General features: G+C 35.0%; 1 protein-coding gene across 1 annotated transcript in view; it reads left to right on the top strand.

Annotated features, from left to right (window-relative positions):
* The window catches only part of SCN2A (sodium voltage-gated channel alpha subunit 2), a 75,690-nt gene that overhangs the window by 17,622 nt on the left and 38,563 nt on the right, over window positions 1-19,505 (top strand). The window contains 13 exon segments of the mRNA XM_033064300.2: window positions 3,185-3,503; window positions 6,543-6,661; window positions 9,110-9,199; window positions 10,844-10,972; window positions 11,461-11,552; window positions 12,632-12,904; window positions 16,705-16,768; window positions 17,330-17,471; window positions 18,246-18,261; window positions 18,264-18,349; window positions 18,352-18,421; window positions 18,424-18,451; window position 18,916. Coding sequence (XP_032920191.1) covers window positions 3,237-3,503; window positions 6,543-6,661; window positions 9,110-9,199; window positions 10,844-10,972; window positions 11,461-11,552; window positions 12,632-12,904; window positions 16,705-16,768; window positions 17,330-17,471; window positions 18,246-18,261; window positions 18,264-18,349; window positions 18,352-18,421; window positions 18,424-18,451; window position 18,916 — 1,377 coding nt within the window. The 5' untranslated portion in view covers window positions 3,185-3,236.

Genomic DNA, 19,505 nt, shown 5'->3' with positions numbered 1-19,505 from the left:
CCCAGCTTTTCAGGCACATGATTTACTATAACTTTCATACATAAGCAGTTGCCTATCCATACAAATAAATAATCAAAATACTTTTGAAGTTAGAAGCTTCTCTACTCCTCCTGTGGATCTGTGCTGTCTCACAATCCTCTTATTTTGAGACCTCAGAACAGCCCCGAGTAAACTGTAGTCCTAATTAGGGCCAGCCAGAAGTTTTCATCCAAAGCTTCTTAACCAAAAAAATTGGTTACATTTGTAGACTTTTTGTTGGTTTCTTTGAATCATCTGTGAAAATAGAAAACCCTATTGAATGAAAAGAAACATTTTTCTAAAAAGGCTTTTATATTATTTTAAAATTTTAAAATATTGTATAATTTTTAAATGAATCTAAACAAAATCAATACGTTTGATGTGGTTCAATTATAGTTCTCATTTGGCAGATTTTTTTCTTAGTTGCTGAAAATTTCAAAAACTTATTTTGACTAAGTCAAAAACTCTTCATTCTCTCCACACAATTACAAAAGGAAAACATTATCAATTTTTTCCCCTCTCTTTGCTGTCTGTTTTTTCAAAGCAGTGACGTTTCTTCAGCCACTTGATTAATTCCATCTCCAACAGCTCTCACTTTAGACCAACCTTTTACTTTTTATTACTTTCCACACCTTTTTTTTGGTCCTCTTCATGGCTGAGGGAGACAGCAGAGAGAAAATGACTGCCAGATAATCTGAACGTATAGACATACGTATAGCAGTGTGTCTCGCTTGAAAAGTTTGGAAGAGATTTGTGTATGTGTGAAAGAAGGAGGGAAGGGCAGAAGGTTGATGGTGAGGTAGGAGGGAGATAAAAAAGTTTTATTGGTGCAGCAGGAGGAAAAAGTATGAAAATTGGTAAGCATGGAAAATACAGAGCAAGCAGAAGAGTGGAAAGAAGTAGGATGGTGTTTTGGTGGAGTGGTGCCCGAAGGGGGTGTTTCACTGATTTGCCACAGAGTGGCTTACAGTGCTCCCAACCACCTGCTGCAGCAGGGAGCAAGAATAAATGACTTTTGTACAGGAGCTTGCTGCTGCACTGAACACTCAGGAGTGCCCTCCTTCCCTCCCATTGCTGGCCAATCTGCATTTAGAAAGAATGCATAGTGAACATATTGTGTACATTTATTTTAGAATATTTACACAACCTATAGTTTAAAATAATCCAGATTGCTGATAGTACAGTTTCAGCAGTTGCTTAGGTTGTACTCTGCCTATGTAACCTTCATTTTTTTATTTCTCTTTCTGTGCTATCCCTCCTACTTTCTTTCTATCTCACCTTCACAGTTTTAACAGCTATGGTCACATCAGCAGTAGCTGCTATGTATTCAAAAGAATTTTTGAGAATCTTGAGATTTGACTGGTTATATAAAACCATGTATTTTAGTCCAAGAGTCCTCAGTTTAAGCAAGTGTTCAAGCATGCAAAAATTCTTTACCGTTTCTGAGAAGAATTATGAGTACGTATCAGTACCATCTACTGGCAATAAGAGTTACAGCACTTAGTAGGCTCGCACAGGAAATGCCAGACTTTACTTCAATAACCAGGATCCTTCAGCAGGAAGTTAGGTGTGGTCTGTAAAGGAGAATTAAAAAAAAAAAAGAAAGAAAGGAAAAAAAAAAAAAAAAAAAAGGCATGATGGAATTTTAACTGCAGTCTTCCCTGGTGCCATTCCAAACCCACATAACTGCAAGATTCTTCACTGGTAATGAATTTTTAATTGTTTCCTGCAGTATTAAAACAGTATTGTGCTTCTTCTTTTTCCTTTTGTAACTAGAAATAAAATATAACAGGATTCTGCTGCAGGACCACTTTCATTTTCCTAATGAACCCTTCTGTTGCTGGTAGTCAGTGCAGCTTTGGTACAGACCATCCATGACAGAATGCACCAGGTGCATTTGCCTGCAGTGGAGGAGCATGCTCACAGGGAGACCTGCAGGAGTTAGGATGTGTATGGATTGTGTAGGTGTAAGTGGCTGTGTGCATATGGTTGAAAAGGAGGAGAAAGCATCATGTTGCAGCTTATTTAACAGCCTTCAAAAATATTAATTTGTTGCGGCTGTGCTGGAGTACATGTGCTAAGGGAGACTAAAATAGAATCAGGCTGATTGTATTCAAACTGTTGTATCATTTTAATCTAATAATTGTTTCTGGGTATATTGTCTTACTCAGAATTTGTTACTTTATTGCATTTGCTGTATTTTTAATATACTTACTCAGAGGGACGCTTGAGAAAAATTCTTGTAGGCTATAGCAGATATCCTGCTTGCGATTTCAGATCAAAGTATTTGCATTGGAATATTTTCCACTTGTTCTTTCTAAACTGAACTGCCTGGAGACATTAAGAAGAGATGGGTCCCGCTCTTGCTAATGAAATTTGTGAAATATATGTACAATTGATGTGATAACAAACATAAAATAGCTAAGTGCAGTATATAATGATTAAAATTTGGTTTTGTTTAATTCAGCAATTTTTCTAGTGCACAGTGTGTTGCCAGGCAGGGGATCTGAATACAGGTGCTTATGCCTGAACCTTCTTTCCTGAGCTGGCAGTTTGGCAAAGGCAGCATATTTGTACTCAAAGAGAAGGAGTATCTTGTGCTGCTTTCAACTGGCCTTATGTGGCAAGAGAGGATTCTAAGAGTAATTTCTGGTCCATATAGCTAGAGAGAGGACTGGTCTAAGATGCAACTTGAAGGATAATAAGGAACTACGTGTTCTGCAGTCTCACTCCTCAACACTGAACCGAATACTTCAGAATTGTTGATTCCTCACACTCAATGTAGTGGACAATATCTCCTACTTTATTCATGGGAATGGATAACATTACCCCTTGATAAAGGCAAAATATGCTGTTGTATTGTATGTGACTTTTTATCAGCCTGTAGAATTGACAAGATATTGATTGCAAGTACTAAGTGAATTTTAAACTAAATGTTTTAAGAGTTGATACCTCTGAGAAAACTCTAAGAGGCAAGCTGCAAAGGAAAATGGTTTATCTTGAAACAAAAACAAATTTAAAAATTCATTTCACTGCAGCCTTCTCTTGGATAATAATTTAACAAGGCACCCCACACAAAATTCTATGATGGTATATTACTTCACTTTGTTTGTAGCTGTGTTGCTCTAAATTTTTTTCTGTTTTTATTTTATTTTTGTATTTTTAGCACTTTTTTTATGAGAGAGGCTAAACAGTAATTAAGAGGTACAGGATGAAAGATGGCACAACCAGTGCTGGTACCACCAGGACCTGACAGCTTCCGCTATTTCACAAGAGAATCACTTGCAGCTATTGAACAGCGTATCAATGAAGAGAAAGCTAAAAAATCCAAACAAGAACGCAAAGATGATGATGATGAAGATGGCCCTAAACCAAACAGTGACTTGGAGGCAGGAAAGACACTGCCATTTATTTACGGTGACATACCTCCAGGAATGGTGTCCGAGCCCTTGGAAGACCTGGACCCATATTATATCAATAAGAAGGTGAGTGTATTGTATATTTCTATCAGACTTTAAGAAGAATAAATAGCAAAGAACCCTTCAAAGACATAGTATTTCTGTTATTTTTGACCTAGAGTGTTCCATATAATATTTCCCCCAACAGCTGATGTGATTGGCAGAAATCTCCACTCTAAGAACAGAAATTAGCAATGCAAGTTTATGGGACCTTATATGTCAGTAGACATGCACTAAAATTTTTTTGTTATAAACCTGGCATTTTATTAAAATCCATAACTTTTAGTGTTTTACATGCAGGAGAATTGAAGTAGCAACACGGGTTATCTTTAGAACAAATACTGATTGCTATATTATAGTTGTGAAAAGAGCAAGTCTTCAATATGAAGTCTATCTCAAAGGTAGCTACACATCTTCCTTCTAGATTTCTTCACTGCTGGGAAAGTTTAGGTTGCATTCTGCTGTCACTGGGAAGGACAGGAAGTATGTAAAGGTAATTTCTCAGGATATGATGGTCATCCTGATTCATATTTACACTGTAGAGGCATCATATCTCCAATTTAGTCTGGGTGTAAAAAAATTTCTTATCCTGTTCTATTTTGTTCTATGATTGTTTTCAAAGAGGAGGTGTTTAAAAGAGGGACATAAATAAAGAGGAGGTAGAAATTGCACTTGGAGTGTTGACAAAATGTTACATAATTTAAAAAAAACTATGGAGATGTTAATTCAAAAAATATTAAATCCACATATTTTCTTTTTTTTTTTAAAGTAATAACAACTGCTGTGGCCAGCTCAAGGGTGTTGAACTTTAGAGTAATTTCCAGATGGCCTTGGGTTTCCTCCAGATTTTCAGTCCCTTTGATTTTGGCATCATATGTATTGCAGTCTCATTATTCTAATAGTAAAGAAGAAATGATTTTTTTTTCTGTTTTCATAATTTTTTCTCCTGCTTTCTTTTCTTTCCTGTGGAAACTAGCTAGCTAACACAAACCAGTGAATTAAAAAACAAAACCCATGAAAGTGAAGAAACTGCTTCAAAGAAAAGTGAAGAAAAACTCCAAGAATTGTTATGATTCAAACTCAGACTAAGAGAAAAAATGCAAATGAAGATATTTCCAGCAGGAATTAGGGGTATGCCTCATCAGCAATATGTTGAAACAATAGCAATATAGGCATACCATGAAGAACTAAGCAGAACAGCTCAAAAAATTATGCCTTAAGTGTTCATTGCAGAATTTCTAAAACTGAGTTCATGTATGGAGAATCATGAGTTAAATTTGAAAACAGGGTTTTCAATTAATTATTGTGTTTTGCTCCCTTTACTCAAGTGATTTATCCTGTTGAAGTCTGGAAGGCAAATAGAATTTGGGTCAAAGTACTGATTCCTCTCCTTAATTCTTTCCACATTCTGTAGTAGTAAAAATCTAAATTCAATGCCATAAATCCTAAACTTATAGCATGTATCATCACGCTTTGAAAACTAGAAGAGTAATTGTGCAATTAAGTGTGGATGTGAAGTAAAATCCTGCTGAATTGCTTGTTCCTGATTGAGAAATGCATAGCAGTTGTCATGATCTTTTCCAAAAGCATTGTGGTTTCCAGTAGGAGAAGCAAGACTTCAAGCTGGATGTTGCAATCATAATTTCTCTTATTGTTTTTCTTAGTGTTCTCTGCACATTTTTGAGCATCATTTTTTGGGTCAGGATTCATTTTCATTTTTTAATGTAAGTTGGTGAGTCAGCATAACACAAATACTAATTCATCAGAAGTTTTGTCAGAGTAAAGGGAACAGAAAACGTAGAACTCTGATTATTAGAAGTCCTGTTTTCATTAACTCCAGGACTAATAGTAAGAGAGTTGAAAAAAATCTTCATAGTAAAGAGCATGCTACAGACTCCTGTACAATAAAAGATCAAAGTGCAGCTTGAGAATCACTAAGTATGGGAGAATGCAAATGTTAAGTTTGGAAGCACTGATTTTTATAATTTATAATTTATTATTTCAGGCAGGGAGAGGCATTGTGGTTTCAGCTGCTCTATTTGCCACACCTGCTCAGATAGTAGAGCATAATCCTGACAAATGCTGCCCTCTGATTGCAGTTGAGGCAGATCATGGCTGCTGGCAGTGTTCCAAGTCTGCATGGCTCATGTGCCCTTTGGGCTTACTAGGACTGCCACAATGCTGTCTGGATGCACTTCCTTTCAAAAAGCATGAACTTTCATCCATGTGTTGAAAGAAGAGATGATGGAAAAGACAGGAATTTCCCCAGATGTGTGGGAATAAAAGTAATTTTTACAAAAACCTTACAGGTTTTATTCTTTATTTCTTGAATTTTAAAATCACTGTTACATTTAGAAATGCTTTTTTTAAGTGTTGGTAATATATATGAGTCATTGCTGAAACTGTGGAGAGAGTGAAAATACATGGATACAGTGAATACAGTGAATTCTGTATTAGGTGAAAGTAAAGTATGCCAAGGAAAAGAGATTTGAAGGTACAGAAGTGTCGCAAGCAATAGGTGAAAAGCAGTGTGATACATTACCCTCAGAGTACAGCAAAAATAAAGTACATTAGTGTTATATTCAAATATGGTTATTGGACACTCTTGATTTCCATATTTTCATGATCACCTAATTTCATTGAAACTTAGATCACTTTGAGTTACTTTTGTCTTACTACTTTGATTTGATAATTTATGCTGGTTATTTGATTTAGGGATTGAAGTTTTACTGGCTCTCATTTTGGTTGCAGTCACATACCTCAGTGTGTATATTATACTGTACAAAAAGTATATACAAAAAGTATATTTAGTTCTTTAAATATTACCTACACTGCTTTTATACTTGTCTCTGTTTACTAGCTAGAATTATCAGGATTACTAATAATTCAAGTATTCATTTTATTGTGTTTATCTGGCTGGACAATATGTGAATTGGACAAGGGGTTTGTGTCAATGATCAAAGAGCATATTGACCAAATATGATTAATGATGAAATGAAAATGATTCAGGGTTTGTAACCTGGTATCTTCTAAATGCTATTTTTCATTCTCTTTTTCTTTTTCCAGACCTTTATAGTATTGAATAAAGGAAAGGCAATATTCCGATTCAGTGCCACCTCTGCCCTGTACATGTTAACTCCTTTCAATCCTCTTAGAAAAATAGCTATTAAGATTTTGGTACATTCATATCCTTTTCAAGTGGTTAGTCTAAAACTGTAATGAGTGAGATGTTACTTAGTATTTAAATCATTCTCTGGCACATGTCCCAGGATCAATATGATCTGTAGTGCTTTGTCCCTCTTCTCTCTACTATTTCTGTCTTCTGTTCTTTTTCTCATTCTCCTTTTACATTTCTGTTCATTACTGGATCCTAATATAGTAAAACTGGGAGCCAGACAACCAGTCATCGTCTTTTACAATTTCCATGTCTTCTTTCTTCCCCCATATAATTTTTCTTCTTTCTTATTTTTTCTGTAATCATCACATCTTTTTTTCATCTTTTCCCCTCTTCCACATTTTTCATAAACTGTAGATATCTTGCTCAGAATATTTTCAGTTCTTCCCTAACACTGTGGATTAAAATCAAATCTTTGATCTCAGGTCTGTGCTTGCAAGAGTATTTAGTGAAAATATGGTTTAATTATTACTTTTCATTTTCTGATTCAGATAATGCTTATAGAAAGATAGATTAATGAAACAGCTTAGGTTTCTTGTTTTGTTATACATTCTCAGCCCTGTATGTATCCCACCTGTCTGTTTTATTTCTTGATCATTAATGCATTATACGCTTGTAAGCCTATTGATGTTTTAATTTCAGTCTTCAAGAAGGTAATGAGATTTATACATTGCAGGTAGAGATTTTAAAAGCTAAATTATTATAATTACTTAACTATTATTTTGTCTATTTTAGTGTTCTAATAGCTGACTGTAGTAGACATCCCAGTGGTCTGATCCCAAATACCAATATGTGCAATTGACTTTAGAAAGCCATATTACTTAATAAGGAACTGATACAAATGTTTGAACACTTGTATTTACAGAAGTCTAACATAAGCACACTGAAAGTAGTTTTGTGTTAGCATTGCATATAGTGATCCCAAGACTACGTAGCCTAAAACTTGAAAAGACTTTTTTCAGTCTTGGTATACTGGAAGACTGGTAATTAACAGCAGTTGGTACATGTTAGATGTTATCAATGACTTCCAAAACTATCATGATATTTCATGGCCTGTTTCCATTTTCTTGCACAAATAATTATTTTTCAATTATGTGACACTCTTTACCATATTCTGGAGCATTATTGAGTTATGGGGAATAATTGAAGATTGTGGGACTGAGGTGATGATGAAGAGCTAGTCACCAAAGTGAGAATGCTAAAACACATTGTTTATATTTATGGTAATGTATGTTATAGTTATTTTTCCACTAATGAAAACATAGTGAGGATTTGCCACTGTGGACACATCATCAAAAGGGATTTTGATAGCCTATGTGAAGTATAGACTGGTGAAACACGTGTAGGATGCATTTTTTAATGTATTTAAAAAATATTTATTTCTCTTTTGCTCTGTTCATCTGTGAATTACATAAAGAGAAGCTAGGTTCTCAGTAAAGGATTTTAAATATATTCATTGCACAGAAAACCCAAAGAATTGTTGAATGTAATGCCACAGTTTTTTGACAACTCAGAAGATAGAGGTATCAATATCACTTGAAGGCTTTTTTATTAACACAGACATGCAAAGAAAAGTTTTTGAGGGGAACCTCACGGTATTTCTCACCCCATTATATTCGAATTTCTATTTAGGAACAACACATGAACCGGCTGCTGTTCTCAAACTCGAGCTTTGTCCTCTCTGTAGCTTTAGGTGTTGGTGCCATCATGTGGGCGTTTTGTGTTCATCTGCGTGATTTTCATTTTGGTGGTTGAATTTTTTTTTTAAGAATGTCAGCAGTTCTGAGAGTAAAAGGTTGTAGATTTAGAGTGATTTTATTCAAATATATGGTTCTTTTTATGACTTGGACCTGTTCAGGAATTCTCTTTGGATTTCTTTTTTGGAGAATCGAATGTACCTTCCCCTCCCAACTGCATATATATTACAAAAGTCATAGATGAAACAAACAGCAATAAAATACCTTTCTCATTAAGATTTCCCTATGTTCTCTCCTCGTGTGTGGCAGGTAGCTTTCAGGGTATTTTAGTGATAAGGAAATATGTTGATACATGCCTAATTTTATGATAAAATATTGAAGTGAAGAAAATTTATCTTTTATTCCTTTGCATGCATGAAGCAGATCTAGATCATCTAAAAGAAATACTTTTTGTGTTATTCCATGAAATTAGAAGCTATTAATTCAAATGTTGACATTTTTGTCAATAAGAAAAAATAATTTAGAGTTGGGGTGCTTTTTAAAATACCTTTCAGATTTTCTAATTTTTAGGGTATGATTGTTCTCTTTTAGTTGTAAAGCAGTGAATGAAAGCTTTAACATATTCGGGGCTTTTCCCTGGCTATTAAAAGAGCAGTGAAGGGATAGATAGCTCCTGATCGTGAAGATCTACCAAAGCAGTGTGTTATTTGATACTCTTTTTATGAGATTTTCCAGCTTACATTCCTTAACTCCTAGCCTACATTATTCAGCATGCTTATCATGTGCACTATTTTGACCAACTGCGTATTTATGACCATGAGTAACCCTCCAGACTGGACAAAGAATGTAGAGTAAGTTAAATGAATTTTCTCTGAAAAATATCCAGTAATCAGAAATAAAGTACTGTAAATTATATTAGGATGGCTTCTGCTGGCAGCTGCTACCTTGTTGGCACATCCTATTAACAGCTATTCTGATGCTATTTCCTTTGTTGTAACATTAAATACATATAATTGTCTCATGACAAGTTCTTTCATGTCCTTTCTCTGTTTGCACTGCTTGATGGAAAATGTAAGAAAAGCTGTTCTTACGATCATACAGAAAAAGTGGATTATAAATATTTTTGATTGAGCTCTATATCACATCTGTGCAGGGAAATGCAGTCTTTTGTCTCTGTTGCAATGACTATACAGATAAAGGAATCATCTTATAGACGGCTGTGTTGATCACAGTGCAGCTTTCTCTTACCAAAACCAATCTAACAATGCAAATAACTTGTATGCAAATAAGCTGTTAAAAAGTATTGAAATGGTTAGCTAATCATTGCTGCAATATGATGTGTGCTTGGCTAATTGGTCCAGTACACTGACAGCTGTGAGGTGCTGATACACAATGACTGTTCCAAAGCTGCAGGCCACAGTGTGAAACACTGTTCTTGGTGCTTCCTTTCTGCTGCCTCTTCATTCCTTACGACTTGGGCTGATACACACCTGTATAATTGTCACAAATCAAAAGTGAAGTCATAGGGCTATTAAGGTCAACAAAGACATTCTCATTTTGAGTTCAGTGGGAGCATCTATGTATTCAGCATATAATAAATATTTATGATGAAGATTCATTGCTTGAATATTTCTTCATGTCTATATATTGTGCCATTTAGAGTTACAATACACCTGTGGAGTAAAGTTCTGCAGGAAATAAATTTTTTAGTAATTGAACATAAAACTTCATTTGGAAAACTGTTTTCAGATTAGCTTAGTTAGAGTAAGCTTCTTAAGCAGTTTAATTTTAATTCCTTTCCATTAAGATATAAATTAAAAGTAAATTTCAGGATGACATCACTTGGACACAGAAGATTGAAATTACTCAGAGTTTCCAGAATTAGTATTTTTCAATTTACATTTCAACTGCATTTTCTAGTCAAAATGAGTACCTGAATTTTACTGGCATTCATAAATAATTTTGGTGGTTCTTGCACTTGTTTGATTCCAGTACTACATCTGCCTTGCTGAAGGTGAAAGTACTGGATATACCTACTCTGTAACACAGTTACAGGGGGAATGAAGAATGGTAAGGGCTGGCGCTTGCCAACTATTGGGACTAAGCAACATTTCAGTATAAAAATAACATTGAAGAAAGGAATTTTATCTTGAAAGTAACTTCTAAAATCCTAACATAATCCATCAGTGTGTTTTGTTATAACATTGGTTCAGACTGGTCATAAACGTGCACCAATGAAGTAACTGGAATTTTGCATCTGTCTCATTGCATAGATTATAGAAGTTGAATTAAAGATGTGGGTTTATCAGTCTTGTAAATCCTAATTTCATTCCTCTTTCCTTATGGTATATAGCTAGGCAAATGTTAAAGTTGGTTGTAACTGCCATTATTTCTTATGCCACTAAAAGAGAAGAAAATGAGAATAAAACAACTGGAGAGCATAAACTGCAAAAAATAACACAATCTATAAACTCTGTCTTGCATATTTTCCTCAGATACACATTCACTGGAATTTATACCTTGAATCACTTATTAAAATTCTTGCAAGGGGCTTCTGTGTTAGAAGATTTTACGTTTCTCCGAGACCCATGGAATTGGCTAGATTTCACTGTCATTACATTTGCGTAAGTCTTCTACTTTTTTTTTAATAAAAATTCTTTGTGGTAGCATGAGATTAGTCACTAAAAATTGCCTCATATCTTGTCAGCCAGAATATTTGGAGCCTGGACTTCCTGCAGTTTCAATATGTTTTTTCTACCTCTTTTACACATTTTAGTATTTCTAGCCAAGCATGTGCTGCGGAGGCCAGCATGGTGTGCCAGCCCATTAGGATTGTGAATGCCATCACCCTGAACTGTTCATATCCTGTCTCCTTTCTGCATACCAGAATTAAAGGAATCTTTCTGACTTCCTGCTAATAGCTGACCAGATTAGTTTTCAAACATCAAGTCAATGTGGTTTATTATGATAAAACTTAATTTAATTTTATGGCCAGAAGCACATTTATAACACAGGCAAAATACAGTGAACGGTGAAAAGGTCTTGCTCAAAGACCCAAGCAAATAGAATAAAAACTGCCTCAATTCTGAGTAATTGTGATTTAATTCTACAGGTATGTAACAGAATTTGTAAACCTAGGCAATGTTTCAGCTCTTCGAACTTTCAGAGTATTGAGAGCTTTGAAAACTATTTCTGTAATTCCAGGTAAGAAGTAGTTGGTGTAAGGTGTTAGGCCCCTCATATCTCCAACTGTTATTTGTGTGCTGTCATTGTGTTTGTGTGTGAACTCCCCTATTACAGATATGTGACAGAGTTTGTGGACCTGGGCAATGTCTCAGCGTTGAGAACATTCAGAGTTCTCCGAGCTTTGAAAACAATATCAGTCATTCCAGGTGAGAGCGAGGTTAAACACCGAGGCTGACTTTTGTTCTACAAAGGCTATACTCACATTTTCAAAGCATAAGCCTTGTTTGCTACACATTGTCAATGAACCAAAAAAAGCAGGAATCAAGAATGTAATTTTATTTAAATTGATTCATGCCTGTATTATATTTTCTTCTAAAAAAAAAAAAAATCAGCCTTTGAGTTTAACAAATTCTTGCATGAGATATTTGCAGTAAACAGCCTATGTGATTTGCATCTTATGACATCAAGCTTTCCTTTACATGTTTTAAATATTAGTTAATTTTAAGCTTTCATACTGATGCAAATTTTCTCATTTACTGAAGGCACTTTATACAGCAACTTAATTCAGTTTTAAGTTATGTCCAAAAAAATTAAATTCTAAGGGATAGCATGGGCCATGCATGGGCTATTATTCTAAAGATGTCTTTCTTCTCCAAACCATCACCCCTCACATATTGTAACAAGATTATGATGATGTCATTTCAATGTGCATGTATAATGTCTTTACAATGGAGTTACATTAATGTAGAATACATTGCAAAAGTTCATAAAAGAAAGGTTTGGGCAAGAAGCATCAGCAAAGCAACAAGTGCTATTCTATGTAGGGTTGAGATATAGCATGAGTAAGAAAATCACTTGTTTTAGCATAAACAATGTGTTTGATATTTTCTACTTTATTATTTTCTACACTACAAAATAAGTGTAAACGTCCATATTTTCATTCATATTTCCAAATAACGAGGCTTTTCTTTAAAATTATTGTGTCACAAATTACTAGTCTTTTTGCATGAAATCTTTATCAGGAAAAAAAGTCACATGATTTTTGTGTGTCTTTAGTATCTGTTTAACATCATAATAAAAATCTTTTCTCTTTGCAGGCCTGAAAACTATTGTAGGTGCCCTGATTCAGTCTGTGAAGAAGCTCTCGGATGTGATGATCCTGACTGTGTTTTGCCTGAGTGTATTTGCACTGATAGGGCTGCAGCTGTTCATGGGCAACCTGAGGAATAAATGCCTCCAGTGGCCTCCAGACAATTCTACTTTTGAAACAACTGTTATTTCCATCTTTAATAGCTCTTTAGGTGAAAATGGTACATTTTTTAATGCAACAGTGACAACATTTAACTGGGATGAATACATAGAAGACAAAAGTAAGAGTTAATTATATCATCTACTGCATTGATTTTCTGATATTGATTTAAACAGATTTGAGAACATCAGTATCTTTCCCTTGCTTTTAAAAGTGTGTAATATGGACAAGAAACATAAAAGCACTCATTTTTCTCTAGTAAGTAAAAGCACAGTCATTATATAATTTAACACTCATAATATTATACTGGGTAGCAAAATACCTTTTTCTTTCACTGAATATGACTTTTAGAGTAAAATCACATTGCAACATAAACCAGGAATTTCTGTGCTAGTTTCAAGCCTCCTGAAATAGTGTGAGAGCCCTGAGAGGGATCTGAAATGTTATAGCTAGGTTAGTGCAAGATAGTGCCCAATATCATAAGCCCATATCTGAACATCAATTAGCCCAAGAATCGTGCCAGAGCAGGTAAACATTACTATGTTGTTCTTTCTGGAGTTGGGTGAGTGTTAATTTGTTTCTTATCTTTGGAAAGGCAGGAAATGAGCACAATTTTTGTCTTTGTATCTCATAATGAACTACTTCCATCATTTTGGGTAGTTAATACTGTGTTTACAAAACTTATTTAAAAATTCAGATAGAGCAACTCTAAACATACCTGTAGTAGATTGCTATTCTGTCTTTCATAATAGTATTGTTAATCTCTCCCATTTATCTGTTCAGCCCCTTCTATTTATTTTAGTGTGTTTAGCATATTTAATGTATTCATAATTAGGCATAATAGGTTTTTAATAAAGTCTATATATATATACATATTTTAATTGGTGACTGTATCAATGAAAGTTAGGAAACCTCAGTTCAAGAGCTAAATGCTTTTGGATCCAAGTTTCATTGCCTTATAATCTTTTAATATACTTATCATCTCAGCATGCTTGAAATATACAAATGTCATGCAGAAACTTTGTATGATAACCTATTCTTAAAGCCATCTGAAGAACAGATTCCATTCCCCTTTAGTTGTTTCTGGTACTATGTCACACAAATAGAAAGTCTTTTTTTCTAAATATCTGACGTACATTTTCCTAATTTCTGATTGCATATATTACTACATCTGCTGTGGACTTAGAAATAAAATAATCACAGAATTTTATATTAGACTTCATGCGGTTTAAAAACTTTTATCCTCTGCATTTCTGGTCTTTCCTAAGCCAAGCAATCCTATTTTCTGTTTTGCATTTTCTATACCATTTTTTTTCCAATTAGTCTGGCATTTTTTTCCTTGGTGTTGTTTTTATTTTGCCTTTTTTTTACAGTTTTTGTTTGCATGGGGTTTTTTTTATGAGATCCTCAAATTGGGTGCTAACTCCTCTAGCAATTTATTCTAATTTGTATCTTTAGCTCATGCCATATATGCACCATTCCTATTAATACATTTCAAAATTACCTCATTTTTATGTCAGCACTGTATTGTTGATTCACAGTCAATTTGTATTTTGCAGCATTTATTGCATCTTTTTGTACAATGGTGGCTGCAGCCACACCCTGATATTTTTTATTTACATATTTGATTTGGCCTTGTCAGGTGTAGCATTTTCCACTTGTCTCTATTGGAATAAATCCAATTGCTTTTGGACAAACTTGTCAATTTGTAAAGGTCATTCTAAATTTCAAATACCTTTTCTGCCAGGCTTATGTCTTCAGAATACTTTATGCATTTTTTTCCTACTGTTTCATGTCTTGACTTGGTAATGAAACTTGTTAGAAAACCATGTCTAGCAGATACCTGGGAGATCTTCAGAGAGATGCCCTTATGAATTTACATTACCTCACCGGCAATTGCTCTCTATGAACTTTTTTCAAGTATTTTGTGATATTTCCAGCCAGAACATATCTTCTTTATTTGTATCTGGAAATGTCATGTAGGACTTGTACCCATGACTGTTCTGTTATTAAATTGGCAGGAGACAGGAATAGTTTTGGGGCTTTTTATGGCATATTTTATACAAACTTGTATTTACTATTTTTATTACTTTATCATCAATTTTTTTGTATTAAAAAAATCTTATTTGTTATCCAAAGTAGTGGACTGAAAGTGGAGCTGTGCCACATGAAAATGTGAATTAGGTCCACAGACATGCCTGGAGCATGTCTTCATCTTTCGCCTTCTTTTTGGGTAGGGGTCAGATGTCTCACAGGGTCTGACTCTGTGATCACCAGAATGTCTGAAAACGCACTGATTTCTTATATGGTATCTGAGACTAGAATTGGAGATATATAAATTATGGACATAATTTCTCTCTCTCTTTAAAATAAGCAGATTTTATACTGCCTCTATCATATACTGGTGCTGAGAGGGTAGAAGAAGTCACTAGGAACTGGTTGCAATTCCCTGCTTGTCTGTTTAGCATTAGCCCTCAGTTAGTTCGTGCCAGCTAAGCTAGTCCATGCCAGCTGGCAGTGAATCTCACAGAGCCATCTGCTTCCTGAGAACAGCCAGAACATACCTAGTTCTGGCAACTTTAGCTTCATGTGCCACCTGACCAAAAATCTCCATTAGAGATTCCCATTTTACCGTAAGAATTGCAAATTAGGAATTGATGGCAAAATGTGTTTCCCTTTATGCTGCAAAGAAGGAAATATAAAATAAAATAGAAGAGTGTTGGGGGCTTTTAGGCCTTCTGTCTTTTTAAATTGTATTTTACCTCATCTTAATAGTTAGCCTAAATGTTCAAGTACATTCCCCTGCTACACAATTTTGTGTATTAATTTTGTGTAAGGTACAATAAATGCTTGGTTTCTTCTCCAGCTGCCCAAGTCAAGATCCAATTAGAAATTTCTTGAACGTGTTGTGTTATCACAGAATCAGTGGGATTGGAAAAGAGCTTTGAGATCATGTAGCCCAACCTATGACCTAACACAACCTTGTCAAGTAGACCATGGCCACATCCAGTCTTTATTTAAACACCTCCAGGGATGGTGACTCCGCCACCACCCTGGGCAGCCCATGCCAATGCCCAGTCACTCTTTCTGTGAAGGAATTTTCCCTGTGTCCAACCTAAACCTCTCCTGGCACAGCTTAAAGCTGTGTCCTCTCATTCTGTCACTGGGTGCCTGGGAGAAAAGGCTGACCCCCACTTGGCTACACCCTCCTTCCAGCAAGTTGTGGAGTGACAAGGCCTCCCCTGATCCTTCTGTTCTCCAGGCTAAACACCCCCAGCTCCTTCAGCTGCTCCTCACAGGACTTGTGCTCCACACCCTTCACCAGCTTCATTGCCCTTCTCTGGACCTATTCCAGCACCTCAATGTCCTTTCTGAACTGAGGGGCCCAGAACTGGTCACAGCACTCGAGGTGTGACCTCACTGGTGCTGAGTACAGTGAAAAAATCTCATCCCTAATATTTCAGGTTTTTTCAAGGAAAACTTGGATAAAATAATAGGTAATTGATAATTATGAATGAGTAGTACTAAATATTATGTATCAAAATCCATGTATGAAGGCACAGAATTGCTCTCATCCTTTGCCTCATTTTCCTGGTATTTTTTTGATTTGCTAACATACACAATTTGGTATTCCACCCCTTGTATCTTATAATTTGGTTAGGTTGCTAAGAATTAACTGCATAACGAACCTTTTGTTTTCTAAAGAAAGGCTAACTTCAAGATTCTGTAGAAAGTAATTTTCCTATCGATACAATGCTTTCTATGCTTTTTTCATTTCTAACCACTATATATCGCAGTTGAATGATTTGTTAGTTCTGCTAATTTCTTTCAAGTGTAAAGGTCTATATAACTGCACAATTTTCATTAGGCATAAATATAATCTTTCTCATGACCTCTTTGATTTTTTTTTTTTTTAAACAGGTCATTTCTACTTTTTGGAAGGGCAAAATGATGCACTGCTCTGTGGCAATAGCTCAGATGCAGGGTAAGAAAATGATCATAATTTTTCATTATGCATTAAAGAAAAATAATTAGCTACTTAGAATAGCTCAGTTAGTCAACTTTAATACCAAGTGTACTGTAGAGTCGCAAATTACCAAAGTTTTGCATTTGAAGCTATACCTAAATACAACCATCTCTGTGATTTCAATTTATACAGTCACTTCCATCAGCCTCTTTGGCTACTTTTGTAAAGGTAATCACATGAATGATCTGTGCATAAATGTTGCTGCCAGCTTACTAACAACTGTTTATTAGCCATGCTATTTGATGTTCTTCTCTTGGCCTAATGGAGTTGTGTTACGGCAAATTGTGGGGAAGGGTAAAATACTATTAGTTATATTATTAAATTACTGAAATATTATTAGGAAGTGGAATTTAAAAGTGAAAAATAACTAACTATATATTTTTATCTTAGGTATGTAGAATAACATTTTACTTGTTCATAATTTCCTTAGCAATTGGTACTCCTGAGCAATTTTGTTTTACTGCAGCATATCGTAATGTAGAGTAGTTGTTAAAAATAGCATTTCCTCTTCTTTTGTAGTCAATGCCCAGAAGGATATATATGTGTGAAAGCTGGTAGAAACCCCAACTATGGCTACACAAGTTTTGATACATTCAGTTGGGCATTCTTGTCACTGTTTCGATTGATGACTCAGGACTTTTGGGAGAATCTTTACCAGCTGGTGAGGACTTATTAAAATAAACAGCACCATCACCAACACCATTGCTACATAGTACTTGCATAGTTATTTTCATTCACTTGTCCTAAGGCCTTTGGAACAGAAATCTTTAATTTTTATATATGTAAACTTTTGTCTAAAACAATAAGGACCTTTTTCATTATTTAGGTTCCCATGTGCCTCTTAAATGTATTATAAGGAATAGCTGTTATTTTATGAAGATGGTTAAGTATTACTGTTTGTTTACCTAAATGAAGAAATGAATTTAAGTTGTTGAAGTTTCTTACCCAAACATGCTGTAAATAGATGCTATGTTAAATTGATTTGCAGTCTAGTAAAATTATGTTTTCATTTGCAAGGTTACATTTTGTCCCTGCACTACACAAATCCTTACCTGAAGGACTGTAATTTTCTCCACTGTAACATTTTGTGTAATGCACTGTTTTGTGGCAGTGTACTTTGGGACTGATGAGACAGGAAGGTAAGATGCTAATCAGTGCCCCACCTACTGTTAAATTTAAAAGCTGTAATGCTAGATGTATAGATTCTTATTGGTATAAGTTCTGAACTATTCAGAATTGGATTTACCTTGACAATAGCAGACACAAACTTTTTAATATGTATTCAGGATATAATACTATTTCTATAAGGAAAAAACAACTATAATCTTGTGCTAACATAAATCAATCTTATACTTTTAAATTATAACACAAAGGCAAACTTATTATGCAACAGTAGTTAAAGTCTGTTAAAAAGTGTATTATCTCTTTTCTCCAGACTCTGCGTGCTGCTGGAAGACATACATGATTTTTTTTTGTTTTGGTGATTTTTCTGGCTCTTTCTACCTGATCAACTTGATCCTGGCTGTGGTCGCCATGGCCCTATGAAGGAACAGAATCAAGCAACAATGGAAGAAGCAGAGGCAGAAGAGGCAGAATTTCAGCAAATGCTGGAACACTGAAAAAGCAACAGGAAGAAGCTCAGTATCCCTGCTAAAGTAAAATTTCTTCTTCCATTCATGACTCTGAACAGATGCTCATGTCCACACATAAGAACACTTTTACTCCGCTACTCCCAACAATATATTAATATTCTCATAAATTCCCTACATATTGTTTAATAATCGCTAATGTTTTCCATTGCACTGTTTTTGCTGGTTTGAGTGAACGTGTAATTTTGTGACAAAAATAATAACCAACAAGCTAATGCATTGGATTTTAAATTGGAGGTGGAAAATCAGCTTTTGACCAGAGCACCTAAACAAGTTGCCCAGTGTGCTTGAGGAGATAATCAAAAGCATCTGGGTTATGGTCTGTGGGCAACCTGCTTTAGGTGACCCTGTCTGCTGGAGAGGTGGACATGATGACCTCCAGAGGTTCCCTTCCAATCTCAACCATTGTGTGATTGTCTGAAATGGAGGTAGAAATGTGGGAAAAAAAATCCAAAGAGTAATTGTGCTTATATAAGTAACAGAAGCAAAATTATTATAGGTGACGGTGCTTCAGCAATATTTATCATTTTCTACTCCCTCCCCATCTATCACAGCAGAAAGCCATAGCTTTCCAGCTTTAAAAAGTATTGGAAAAAGTGGAGAAACCAAAGAAAACAGTTCTGTGGTACAAATGTAATGATTACATGTTGCTTTCAAATTCCTTTTCCTTTTTTGAAGGCTCTCAAATCTTTAATAGAAAAATTTATAAAGTCTGCTTGGCATGAGGCCACATAGACCAGAAGTTGAACTATGTCTTTCCATATAAGCACGTGACTAAAGTCAGCGTCAGGGATTTTTATTTCATTGGTCAATTGCTATCTGTTGGGAGGAAATTGTGGGAATTTTTTTGGGTTTTTTTTAACACAGCTTATAAATAAATGTTAATAAAATGCTCCACGTTTTGAAAATGAAACAGCAACAAGTATGTAGTAGTGTGTAGTTTAACACAAATCTCTGATTATAATTTGCAATATCAACGTTACACAAGATCTTTAATAGACTAGAGAGTATTCAAATCCTATGAAAATGTTGTAAGAAAGTGTTGC

This window comes from Catharus ustulatus, chromosome 7 (genome assembly GCF_009819885.2).
Source record: "Catharus ustulatus isolate bCatUst1 chromosome 7, bCatUst1.pri.v2, whole genome shotgun sequence".
Taxonomy (NCBI): domain Eukaryota; kingdom Metazoa; phylum Chordata; class Aves; order Passeriformes; family Turdidae; genus Catharus; species Catharus ustulatus.
This window is presented reverse-complemented; position numbering and strand designations above follow the sequence as displayed.